At 35.6% G+C, this 13,942-nt stretch overlaps 1 protein-coding gene across 1 annotated transcript; it reads right to left on the bottom strand.

The window, feature by feature from the left end:
* Positions 1–354: 354 nt before the first annotated feature.
* Positions 355–3,111, bottom strand: LOC140803492 (auxin-responsive protein IAA26-like). Its single transcript, XM_073159394.1, has 6 exons — positions 2,789–3,111; positions 2,183–2,666; positions 1,422–1,702; positions 1,102–1,252; positions 806–870; positions 355–715 (listed from the first exon to the last, which is right to left on the bottom strand). The coding sequence occupies exons 2-6, from the start codon at positions 2,590–2,592 to the stop codon at positions 702–704; spliced, it is 921 nt and encodes a 306-aa protein (XP_073015495.1). The 5' UTR covers positions 2,593–2,666; positions 2,789–3,111; the 3' UTR covers positions 355–701.
* Between the last annotated feature and the right edge of the window lie 10,831 nt (positions 3,112–13,942).

The raw sequence follows: 13,942 nt of genomic DNA, 5'->3' as shown, positions 1-13,942 counted from the left end.
TAATGCGTTAAATGGTCCAAAATAATCTAAATTGATGACCGTTCCCTTTTATCATTAACTCACTGAAATTATTTGGGACATACAGTTTTATATTCTCAAATTAAATCATGTGTTTTTTAAAAATAAAATCAAATGATGTAGAATAGAAATGGTATCTTGCCCTGTCTTACCAATCATTATGGATATTAACGCCTCTCATCTAATCTTTCTATTAACATTCCGTTTGAAATATTGTTAGGTTTTCACAAAGAAACGAATGCCAGTGGTGCACCATTATTTGCAACGACATGACTCAGAATTATGTATGTGAATGTTGCACAAAAATATTATTAATTTTATTTTATTTGTATTATAAAGAAAGGACACTGACATTTAACGTAATGTATTCATAACCCTTGGAATATCTCACTGTTGACTAAAACATGTTGTCTTTCCAAACAAGGAAACATTTGCATTTATACATGCAACTTAATGTTTCTTTTTTATACAGCATCAAGAAAACCTAATAATTTAAAAACAGTTCACTGAGCTCTTTCGGAGAGTTGAAGCAAACTCCAGATAACTACTTTCCTCTGTCCTAAACCATATAATTAACATACAAAAGTCCGTAATTAACACAACGCAGTGAGTCCCTCCATACAAACTATGTGCTGTATTATCCGAGTTCCTACGCCGTTGCACCGGCTTCAATCTCACACAGTCTATTTCCTCCAACCTGCAAAGAACCAAAGATCAATTGATAATCCAGGATTATTACCAATAAAAAAAGATTCACAAAGATCAATCGAAAGTGTGAGGAACTCACTCGACAGAGTAGGGAGTTCAGAACTTTTCAAGACGCGCAGTCTCTTCACCGTAGATACAAACATGCTGCCAAATGTACACACATCATGTTACTATCAGATTATCAAAAAATTTAAGAAGATTGAAAGCCGAACATGATTCAAGATTTTATGAAGTTTATGTCTTCGCTAGCAGTTTATTTAGTGCATAGAATTTAGGTGCAGAGAAGCCAAAACCAATAGAACTCGTAACATATAACAAGTGCTCGAACATCAAAAATATAGAATGACATCAGATCAAAGGAGGTAAGATGCTTACTGCCAAGGGACATCACCGACGAGCATCCTGTCGCCTTCATTATCTTCATAAACAAGAGTATATTCACCACTTCCATCCAATAAACCTCCGATAGCCCCTTTCCCTTCGGTTTCCTTGTTCTTGATTCCACCAGCGCAAGTATCTCTTTGAACTACAAATGTGAATCAGTCTATAAGATTTGCGTGATCAAGTAAAGCACGTATTTAATTTAAAATGTCATAAACCGTCGAGAATAAGTAATAGGGCAAATTAAGCAGAGATGTAGCTTCAAATACAACACCGGTTTCTCCCCCACAATTATCAATGACAACACGAATTACCTGCCAGAAGACCTCGAAAGAGTTCATCGACTGCTATGGCAAGCTTTTCATAACTTTCATATGCTTTAAGGTCCACTTTCCGTCCAATGGGAACACCATCCATGTTGACCTTCACAAACGGGCTTTTCGGGCAATTGTTAATCTGTTTCTGGTTACTAAGTTTGGTTGAGACATCGGTAGGTGACTCAGAAGCCGTTTTGGAAGAACAGCCACTCACGAGATTCTTTCGAAATGATCGTAAAGGAGGCCATCCCACCACTGGAGCAGGAGCAGGAGCAGTCCTAAATTTGAAATCAATTGATATCAGAATGAAATAAGACAATCTTACCAAGTAAAACGAGGTGAAGTATGCAACAAATTAACAAACAGGCTCAATAATTTAGTATAATTAGAGGGAATTTTCCTAAAATTTACCATCTTTACAATACCACCATCCGGAAAGTATGCAAAACAAAAGATCTCCTAATCAGGTTCAAATTAGTTGAATGAAATATCAAAGGTTGTAACCACGCCATAAAATTGTCAAATCTTGAATATGCATAATATATAGTCTTTATTAATATGAAGTGAATGCAAATATCTTTCAAGTACCAGACTACTGAAAAAGGCACGTTAAAAGCAATTTGTCCAATAACCAAATGAATAAAATAAGAAACAGATGAGAGAACCATCAGGAAAGAAAACCAAATCCAATTAACCTCTCTATATACAAAGAGAAAAATAAAACGATGGTAAAAGAGGAAAGAAACAAAGCTGGCCACCTTTTCTGAGCACTGTTTGCTGGTGAAAATGCCTTCTTTTCTGCAGACTGCAAATCTACCGCTGCTCTAATGCTACAGGGCTGTGAGGATTCCTTCATGATAGTAACCGGGTCTTGCGGAGCTGATTGAAGATGAAGAAAAGAAGCCATATTTTGATGGTTCCATGGAGATTTCAAGACTGGATTTTGAATAGACGGGTTATTTGCAAATTGATCCAAACACGTATGGTCTCTTCCTTTGGAGATGGTCCAGTCTCCACTTGGTGGTCCAAGCCTTAACTCCAGCTTTTTCTCCTCTGAAAGTCCATGTTTCGTTTCTACTGCACTTTTCACAAGCAACTCCTTCCCTTTAGGAACCATCAAATCCAGTAGCTGAGGACAACCCACGTCTTTTTTAGAAAACCCCTCCATATATTTTTCAAGAAACACTGAGTAATGAAACTCTTCTCCACCACAAGCGAGGACTTAACCAGAAAGTAATTTTGCTGGAAGAAAAAACAGTAAAAGGACACTTTAAGCAAAAGAAATATACAAGATGTAAGATTAACAAGAACCTTAAGACTACTAAGATAAGAAAAGGAGGGACTATAAGAAACAAAAAACCAACCTTGAAATGCTCAACCAAAGCTCGCACACATGAAAGCTCACACTTTTACATCCGCTACACAGAATCAAAAGGACTAGGTAACCCAAAAAGAACCACCCTAAGGGCTACACAACAGTTTCAAAGGCTTCAAACAGAGTAATCTTGAGTTTAAAGAAGAATGATTATTCACAAGAAAGACTGAAATTTATAACGCAGATACATAACCCTTTCCAAAAGAAACCCCAAACTTAATAAACAAAGCAAAATGCACAAAGGCAAATGGAGAGGGGGCTTTTTATGGCTTATTCTTTTGTCACGCCTATGTTAGCGTAGTGGATACTGCGGCTTGTCCCTGTCTCTTCCCACCCTACTATATTTCTCTCTCGCATTAATACACAAACACTGTCCCTCTCTAATCTTGCTTTGCTAATTTAGTGTAAAATTTATTTATATCATAATTAATATAGCATAACCCGTGTCTGTATTCATATAAACATTTGCATGTGTGTAAAAAAAGGCATAGGTAGTTGAAATGAAATATATCAAGGCAAATTTTATTTAATCATTAGTTTATCGTATAGTCTTTGTTCATTTCTAAAACTATGTTTCTACTTCAAATATGAAGAAAAGTCTACTGATCTCCTGACAAAGCCTCGCAATCTAACAAACACATTGACAATTACGGTAGAACACGTGTCAAGCAATATGTTTGAGTTTTTTTTTAACTCATTATGTAAATATAATTTTATTTTAATAATATTTTATGATTATTATTTAATTATAACACTTATTTTATCTGTACAAACATGCAAGCTACATATGTAAAGTTTTTAAATATTCAACAAATATCATAATGTATTCCTCTTAACATAAGATTATGAAACTCGTTAACAAGTGTACTGTATATTCTAAATTAATTTGTGGTCGATTTAACTGCCTAAAGTAAGAATAAATTTGAGACTAGTAACTATGATGTAAAGACATGTTCCATTGCCTGAAGATGTTTATTCATACAGATGTATGATCATTTGATGATGCGCTGATCAATCCTCCCTCAGATTTTTCAAGTAATTATTACTTATCGAGTGAAATCGTCTACGATTATGGTTGTACACTATTAGTCCTTAGACCATGGATAACATGGAGGCTATGCGTACTAGTATGTACTTTGACTTATTTACCGGCTCTATCGAAAGTCATCAGATAGCGAGATCGGATGTAGTTACAAAATATGTAGGGAGCTAATGCATTGTAGTCGTTGAAGATATCCTATGTGATTTGATGAGTTAATAGTACAAGGATTCTTTGACCTGAACAAGATATGTACATCAGGGAAATATGTTTTCTTAGTTGCACATATCATGCCACTACTATTAAGTAAATATACATCACATCGTTATCGAATTATAGATTTCTAGTACGATATATATGAGAAATACAGTTTTTGATAGTGGACGAAGAATGAGAAAGATCAGTTTGTAGTAATTTATAACAAGAGTTATCTCCACTTAAACTACGAAATAGTTGGAGCTAATGTTATATACGTTAAAGTAAACTATTTTAAAACACTCTATGAATTGTTTAAATCATATTACACCTCAAAACATTTAAATGTGAAAGCAAAAATTTTTAAACTCCTAAGAAAACAATCTCCAACAAATTGTTAATGTCCCAAACTCGAGAGCCAAATGTGACGGGGCCGACATTACATAAATAATTTCCAAAATAACCGCATTAAACTAACAAATTTATGACATTGAGAAAAAAAAAAATCCAACAAACAAACCAACCAAAAATATATTAAATATAATATGACAGTGTTGGGTATTCCGGGAAAATTCGACCCTACCCCTGCAGGCACTGCCTGCAGGGGTAGATCCAAGGGCCAGAAAAAATTCTGGCCCATTTTTTTTTATTTTTTATTTTCCCCCCTCCCCATGAAGTGAATTTTGGGCCCTTGATATGGTGTGGGGGCAGTGCCCCCACACCCAGCATCGACTTTACCGGTATTCCGGCTGTTGCTTTGCTTGTCTTGCCTACCATTTTCCCAAATATCCCAACAAAGATATGAACACTACGTAACTTGGTCAAAAGTCAAACGACATGGATTTCCGTTAGATCAACTCATCCAAAGCTTCATAATGAGACACGACTTATTCTTTTTACATTCATCGTCTTTTTGTTTTTCACTCTTTTGCATCTCCATTTTTGGAAGCCAACAATTAATATATATATATATATATATATATATATATATATATATATATATATATATATATATATAAATATATATATATATATATATATATAAATATATATATATATATATATATAAATAAATTTTACGTTGTTGCTATCTTTCGATATTTGTTGAGTAAACCTTTATATATTTTCTTTTAATATATAAAGCATCGTTTTTTTTTTTAATTTTCAAATTTATGATTATATATATTGAAAACTCGGAAAATTGGTGGATGGAAATAATAAATGTATCCCCACGCGTGCGGGTGTCAATTTTACGACTTCAATAATAAGTTATTTTGTTGACTGAAAAATGGCTGCTCTTGTTTGTACCACAAGATTATACATTTTTAATTAATCTTATCTTTAAAATTATCAAAAGTTGTACGCCAAGAGACATGATCGCTTTGAACAAACGACAAGCGGACAAAAATTGTCTCATTTTTTTCAAGGTTCCACGTTTGTTTCTTTTATATACTTCCATGATGTTTACCTACTCGATCCATTTTTTCCCATTCAATTTACTTGTTCAATATATATAAAATAAAGTTGATTATATTAACGATATTACGTTTTTTCATCGAGGAAAGCATAATACAGTAACTTAAGAATCAAAGCCTTTTTCCACACGAGAATACAAAAAAAAAAATCGGACATATTAAAATCATTACGAAATTTATGCAAAAAATCGAACGATGTTAGGAAGTGTGCTACTTAATCGATCATTTTGTGGTGAACGGATTAAGATACTCTATTATTATTTTTATTGTATTTGACTTGATCAAGAAAAAAGATTAGATTATAAAATTTGCGATTTTAAGATAAAACAAGATCCGATTCTAGCCACAGATATATATTTGAACGAAGAAGGAAATATGACAAAGATGACGATGGCGATGACGTACCAATTAGGTTTGATTTTTTAGGCTGACATGGATTTTCCCAGTGAGAGACGCCACCCTTCTTGCCACGTGTAAGTCCTTTCTGTCCAACCAACTGCACGATTGCGCGTGAGATTTGTTCTGCGCTTTTAGATTCCGACCGTCCAAGATGTCCCATCCCCGAATCGGCGCTTTAGTTAATCTTATCAATGCAATTAATTCCCTACTCTCGCGCCTAACGCGTGCAAGTGAAAACTCATGTCAGCTGCGATTAAGCCATCAACATATAAAGAAACCACCCATATTTCTCAGCAATAAGACGTAATATATTTGTTACGATATTCGATCATCCACCATGCACGATAAAGTCGTAATATGCACGATAAAATTGTCAGATCATGGGAGAGCTCGCATAATCCAATGAAGATGATGAGTTGAACAATATCGGATCCAAATCACTTTGTTTTATTTTTTCTTGTTATGTTATCGAAATATCATTGGTTGAACATAAGTCGTGTATTTGATGGGGATTATATTTGTATCAGCCTAATTCTTGTTTCTCATCATGACATGTTATTCAAAACTCGCAATTAGATGTATAATCGATTTCTATTAATAAGTAGATATTAATTAATATTAATAACAAATTAATGTGTCAAACATGCAATCTCGCAGGAAATATCGAGACAATTCTGTAGAGTGGGCCTGTGGCGGCGCTCTACAGTTCCATAAACAAAAATATAAATAATTGTTTTTAATTTTAAAAAAATATAAATTAATATACATGGTTCACGCGCCTCGTTTTTTCGGACATTGGGCATCTCGGGGATATATATTTCTCAGAGAATCCTCACCGTACAAAAAAGCAATCCAACGGCGACAAATAGTTTCAGAGACGCGGGCGTCAAATCAGAAGAGCAACCTGCCCTGGGAGGAGGAGGACGCGAGAGGAGTTTTGCAAATGATGCGACTTTGGACAAATTATGGATTCGTGAAAGCTGATATGCCGCACCAATGCCATGTAAATACACCAAAGTCGCTAGTCTAATCTCGTGCAAATCCAATCGAAACGGAACGAAGCGGGTCGGGTTGGTTCCAGGTCGGACCCACCGATTTTAAAAGACATTACTCATTCATTCAACCATGGCTCCCTCCCACTATTGGATGTCAATTTCTTAGAAGAAGAATGCCTCTTTTTTTCTTTTTAAGTTTGAAACATATTTCTTTGACAAGACGTTTAAGAACTGTGGAACAACATCCCAAAAACAAAATATTGCTATGAGACTTGGATGAGTTATGAGTCAGTTATTCGATAGCGATAAATAGATGTTATGTCAAAAGTATATCTATCTATATATGAAAAAAGAGAAAGATGGAACGACTCACATTGAATGCTTTCTAACAATACTATATGATGGAGATTCTATATTTTCATATTTTATACGATTTATTAATATTCTATATTGATTTGATGTTTAAATTTGAATCCAATCCATTGTTTTTTTTTAATTATAATATTGGTTTCATGATATAAATTCTAAGAATCAAACAACCCTACTCACAAAATGGAATTTTTCAGATTCAACCAAGATATTGATTACCCCATTAATGGAACTTGTGCTTTCCAACTCAAATCTCTCTTTTTTCTATGGACATAATAATCCGTAGAAAGAAAGCAAAATTCACAATGCGAATGTGAATATCTTGTGTGCCATGCTAATATATAGAGCAGGTCATGCAATAAATCCATTTTCGCTCGTCAATGGGTATTTTTACTTACCACTGTTTGGAGTTCTCGTGAAGCATCTATATTCAGTATGTATTTGGCAGCACTATAGAATACAAAATACGATCATTTTTAGGAAAATCCATTAATTGCAGCCGCCGATATCCCTGTAGAGCATGGAAATTAAGTTGCAACTTGGCATACCATGGAATTGGAAGACTTAAAAGTATGCTATGGACTATGGCCACTTGTGTTCCATTTGCATGTTATGCATTCCTTCCATGCTAACAACCAACTCAACCCACCAAACTAAAAACAATGGATTATATATATAGAGTTTTGTTATGTTGTCCATCAATTGTGCTCACATCTGTGTCCATCAATGACATGATATTTGCATATTATATGTGGTGAAACATGTCAAAATTGTATATCTAATAGTTGAGTGTCGACTCATTAGTGGACAAAGAGATTGTCACAGTTGATGAGTGATATAACAAAACTATATAATATTTATGTCGACCAAGTTATGAGATATGATTTTATGCGAATATATATACACTATAGGTGGAACCCTCCATTAAGTCGTACTAACATAGTGTGGAGTCATCTATTGCTAAACCCCACTTCAGAAAATGCGAGATAGCTTCACTTTTTATCTATATCAACCAAAAGTTCATAGCTTTTTCACCACTTTTCATGTTATTTTTCTTCAATAAAATAAGATAAACGAGAGCAACTGAAATCAATTTTTTTTTTTTTTTTTGCATTGAAACTCGAAAAGCCCATAGTTAAGTGATTTTTTTTCATAGATTTAAAATGGATTAATATCGAGGAGTTTCTCGATGTTTAATGTTGATATAATCTATCCTATACCTATGTTTTAATAAAATATGATCATAGTGTTACTCGATCCAGATATAACATAGACTTAGAATAGGTCTCTTCTGAGATGCTCTCACGAATCTTTATCTGTAAGACAAGTCAACCATACCAATATTCACAATAAAAAGTAATACTCTTAGCATAAAAAAAGTAATATTTTTTCATGGATGACCCAAATAAAAAATATGTCTCACAAAATAAAACTTTTGAGACAGTCTTACACAAGTTTTTGCCCATAAACTTAACCGTATTTATGGTAGGTAGTTAAGGCCTTTACAATAAAAATTACTAAAACAAGATAAATAAAACAATAGATGGAATGAAATAAAATCTTGAAAAGGATAAAAAGATACGGGGTGGGTCCAATTTCCTTTGAAAAACGTGGAGGATTGTATCTAGACATGATGGAAAGGAATCAAAGCAACCCTTTCAATGAACGAATTTTGTAATATTCAAGTGAGAAATTCAATTCCGAGCCACCTACTACCAACTAAATAATGCTAAAGAAAAGAATACATAGATACATATCAATATCATTTTAGCACTTCATATAAAATAATATATATAAATATAAACAAATAAAAAGAGAATAAGTTTCCCTACATTAATCCCACCCATTATGACTCCAAATTAGTTATCGTATGAATTTTCTAGTAAATCAAATGAGTTTAATTAATTTGTTAATTGAAAGAATTTCTTGATTATCAAGTTGTTTGTTTAGTAGCCAAGTGCCTTTTACTTGGGGAGTGGATCTCATGTGAGACCGTCTCACGGATCCTAATCTGTGAGACAGATCAACCTACCGATATTCACAATAAAAAGTAATATTCTTAGCATAAAAAATAATATTTTTTCATGGATGATTATAAGAGATCCGTCTCACAAAATACGATCCGTAAAATCGTCTCACACAAGTTTTTGTCTTACTTGGGACGCTTTCCTCTCCGTTCTTTTAGCCGTAGGAAGAGAGACATTGGAGAAAATGTCAATTAATGTCAAATAATTATATCCCAACGATCAGTTTTAGTTTTTCTCCTCAAAATCATGCAATGAAATGATTAATATTATTATTAAATTTTATAATTACATGGTTTAAAAAATTCATCGTGACATAAACATATGTTTAACTATATAATTTATTCAATAAAATATAGACTAAATATGACGTACCTCAATATATACGTGACTAAAATTGAGATTTTAAAAAATGGAAATTATTTATTAAATTATGATATTAAAATTATGAAAAATGAATAATTAAATTATTTTAATTATCTCGAAGAGGAGTCATATAAAAGCTTAGTTTATAATAATATAATAATTCCACAAAACTATCATGTATTTATGTGACATTGGTGGAATATGTGAATAATAATGATTACTAAAAACTTTTATTTAGTGAAAAAGTGCTTTCTTTTCAGCTTTACAAGTATCTTTATAGAAGACTTTTTAATGATTAATAATATTATTTTTCATGAGCATAACCAACCAGAGCCACGCCTTCTTTTTCTTTCCAATAAAGAAAAATAAATCACTAATTTATTTCGATATAAAAAGTAGGGGTTTGGTGTTGAGTGTGACACTTTGGCCAATTTTAAGATACATCAATAATAAGCAAGAGCATCATCTAAACTTTAAAAAACTCTCGCGGACTCGATATTGACAAAGGGATGAGATCGTAGTTCGATCGAGTAACATATAAGGATAAATATGAGTTGATACAGTAGGTCGAGATATGTGTATTTTCACATTATTGAAACTTAAGTTCTTTCGATTCGATTTTCTTTTTGAGCAACTTGTTGGTTCCACGTGCAGAATTTGAGATAGTAAAAACCCGAAAATAAAGAATAAACTGGACACCGAGATTTACGTGGAAAACCCCTAAAAATTATTAGGGTAAAAACCACGGGCAAGATGAAAAGATTTCCACTATAATATTTTGTGGTGTACAACTCACTCACTGTGTTTCCAAAGAGAACACACACTCTCTTAATACAGGAGAACAAAACATCTCACAAATATTATAGAACTAAGCACTCAAATGCTTATAAGATGAGAGAAAACTCGAAGAAGGATAATTTCCAAATGAAGGGAGGAGCTCTATTTATAGAGCCCCTTGACCGTGTGAACACGCGTTAAAAACGCGTATTCAAATTCCTCGCATTATTTTTGAGCAGCCCACGTTCAACCCACGTTTTATTTTTTTATAAACATTTCTTGGCCCCATCTCATTTATTGCATGTCTAAATGTTCCTGCCGACATTTCTCCCACTTGGAGATTTGATTGAGAATCAAACACATCTCCACACATCCTTTCAATCTTGCCATTCCCTGCTGCTTACGTTTCTGCTAGGCCACTTGAAGATCTACACCACTCAAACTTATCAATGTTCACTGGCTTGGTCAGAAAATCAGCTATGTTTTCTTTCGTATGAATCTTCTGCATATCCACACTTCCTTCTTCTACTACTTCTCGCACGAAATGAAATTGTACTCCAATGTGTTTCGTCCTGGAATGAAAGGCTGGATTCCTTGCGATGTGCAAGGTACTCTGACTGTCACAAAACAAAGGAACATTCTCTTGTTTGTGCCCGATCTCCTCCAACAACCTTTTAATCCATATTGCCTCCTTGCAAGCTTGAGTAGTTGCCATGTATTCTGCCTCTGTTGTAGATAACGCCACAACTGTCTGCAGTTTTGAAACCCAGCTTACTGCTCCCCTCGCAAGTGTAAACACATAACCAGTAGTAGATTTCCTCTTATCAGGATCACCTGCATAATCTGAATCGACATAGCCCCTGAGTGTAAAATCCGATCCTCCATAACATAATGCAGCATTCGAGGTACCCTTAATGTATCTAAGGATCCTCTTAACAGTGCTCCAATGCTCTCGTCCAGGATTCGCCATATACCGACTAACTGCTCCCACTGCTTGAGCAATGTCCGGTCTTGTACAGATCATAGCGAACATCAAACTTCCCACTGCTGATGCATACGGTACTCGAGACATCTCCATCATCTCTGCTTCACTGCTAGGACACATCTCAGAGGATAACTTGAAGTTAACAGGAAGAGGGGTCGAGATTGGCTTACTATCTTGCATGTTGAAGCGTTGCAAGACTTTCTTCAAATAATTTTTCTGGGAAAGCCAAATCTTTCTGTTACTTCTGTCTCGGTGAACTTGCATCCCTAGAATCTTGTTTGCTGGTCCCAAGTCCTTCATATCAAATTCCCTAGCCAACTGTGCCTTCAATCCTTGGACCTGATCTTTGTTGGGGCCTGCTACCAACATGTCGTCCACATACAACAGCAAAATGATATAATCATCACCAGACCTCTTGAAATACGTACAAGGGTCTGCACTCAATCTGTTGTATCCAAGGCTCATGATATAGGAATCAAATCTCTTGTACCAACACCTCGGCGCCTGTTTGAGACCGTACAGAGATTTCTTCAACCTGCAAACCAAGTTCTCTTTGCCTTTTTCCGCAAAACCTTCTGGCTGGAGCATATAGATTTCTTCTTCAAGATCTCCATGAAGAAATGCCGTTTTCACATCTAGCTGTTCTAGATGTAGGTCAAACACCGCACACAATGCCAGCACCACTCTGACTGTTGTAAGCCGAATCACAGGAGAAAATATCTCATTGAAGTCAATGCCTTCTTTCTGAGCATACCCTTTTACCACCAATCTAGCACGATATCGCTCCACTTGGTTATTGCCATCACGCTTGATCTTATAGACCCATCTGTTTCCAATGGCTTTCCTCCCTCGTGGTAGTGTAACAAGATCCCAAGTTTTATTCCTGTCTAAAGCCTCCAACTCTTCTTGCATTGCTATCATCCATCAGGATACATCCGAGCTTTGAGTAGCCTCGTGGAAACTCGATGGCTCACCATCCTCTGATAATAGACAATATACAATGTTGCTTTCAGTGACATAATCTGAAAGCCAACCTGGTGGTCTTCTGTCTCGAGTTGACTGCCTCACATTGGAAACCTCAGACTCAACATGTTCTTGTTCTTCGTGCTCTGGTACTGCTTCACAAGAAACTTGACTTTCGTCCGTCTTATTCTCCACCTGAAATATAGTAGTTTCTGAATTCAGTGTGCCTTTGTCTCCCTTTACTTTATCTTCCTCGAAGATAACATCCCTGCTGATGACAAGCTTGTGAACAGTAGGATCCCACAAGCGAAACCCCTTTACTCCATCAGCATAACCCAAGAAGATACATTTTCTGGATTTCGAATCCAACTTTGATCTTTCTTGCTCATTGTACAGAACGTACACCGGACTTCCAAATGTATGCAAATGAGAATAATCTGTCGGCTTCCCGGTCCACATCTCCATCGGAGTCTTCAGATCAATCGCCACTGAAGGAGAACGATTGATAATATAACAAGCGGTTTTGACTGCTTCTGCCCAAAATGACTTTTCTAGACCTGCAGTCCTCAACATAGCTCTTGTTCTGTCCAACAAGGTCCTGTTCATCCGCTCCGTCACTCCATTCTGTTGAGGTGTGTAAGCCGTCGTGAACTGTCTCTTGATGCCTTCATGTTGACAAAATTCATCAAACTCGTCACTGGTATATTCTCCTCCATTGTCAGTCCTCAGACACTTGATTTTATTTTCTGAATCAAGTTCAACCCGCGCTTTGAAATCTTTGAAGACCTGGAAAACATCTGATTTCTTCTTGATTGGATACACCCAACATCTCCTAGAGAAATCATCAATGAACGAGACAAAGTATCTCGCTCCTCCTAGGGATACAACCGGTGCTTGCCAAACATCCGAATGAATCAGCTCCAATATGCTTTTGCTCCTGGCAGTAGAAGTGCCAAACTTTAATCTGTGTTGTTTACTGGTAACACAATGCTCACAAAAGGGTAGTGACACTTTTGTAAGTCCCGGCAGCAGCTTCCGTTCTGAGAGAATTTTCAACCCTCGTTCTGACATATGCCCGAGCTTTCTATGCCATAACACCGTTAATTCTTCTCTTGAACCAATTGATGCAACAGCTAGTTCTGCCTCTTTGTGTGTTTCTCCCAAAAGAACATACAGATTTGCAGCAACTTTTTCCGCCTTCATAACCACAAGCGCGCCTTTCACTATTTTCATGATCCCGTTCTCGATCCGAGTTTTGCACCCGATGTCATCCAATTGCCCCAAGGACAAAAGATTTTTCGTCAGTCCTTTCACATGTCGTACCTCCTGTATGGTGCGAATGGTGCCATCAAACATTTTAATTTTGATAGTACCGACCCCAGCGATTTCCAAGGCATGATCATTTCCCATAAATACAGATCCACCTGAGATTGGTTCATAATGATCAAACCATTCTCTCCGAGACGTCATATGCCACGTCGCTCCTGAATCCATTATCCATGTGTCACAAAATTTGTGCCTGCCTTCCGCAACTGTTGCTGCTTCGCTGAATAATA

Source organism: Primulina eburnea, chromosome 10, assembly GCF_022965805.1.
Source record: "Primulina eburnea isolate SZY01 chromosome 10, ASM2296580v1, whole genome shotgun sequence".
Classification (NCBI taxonomy): domain Eukaryota; kingdom Viridiplantae; phylum Streptophyta; class Magnoliopsida; order Lamiales; family Gesneriaceae; genus Primulina; species Primulina eburnea.
This window is presented reverse-complemented; position numbering and strand designations above follow the sequence as displayed.

Bases quoted from the DNA above. Each gene is read 5' to 3' on its own strand.
- LOC140803492 (XM_073159394.1), bottom strand. From the start codon at position 2,592: ATGGAGGGGTTTTCTAAAAAAGACGTGGGTTGTCCTCAGCTACTGGAT. The intron at 1,703-2,182 runs GTGGCCAGCTTT...TTTCAAATTTAG, and splicing joins GCAAACAGTGCTCAGAAAAG to GACTGCTCCTGCTCCTGCTC. The intron at 871-1,101 runs GTAAGCATCTTA...TACATTTGGCAG, and splicing joins GTCGGTGATGTCCCTTGGCA to CATGTTTGTATCTACGGTGA.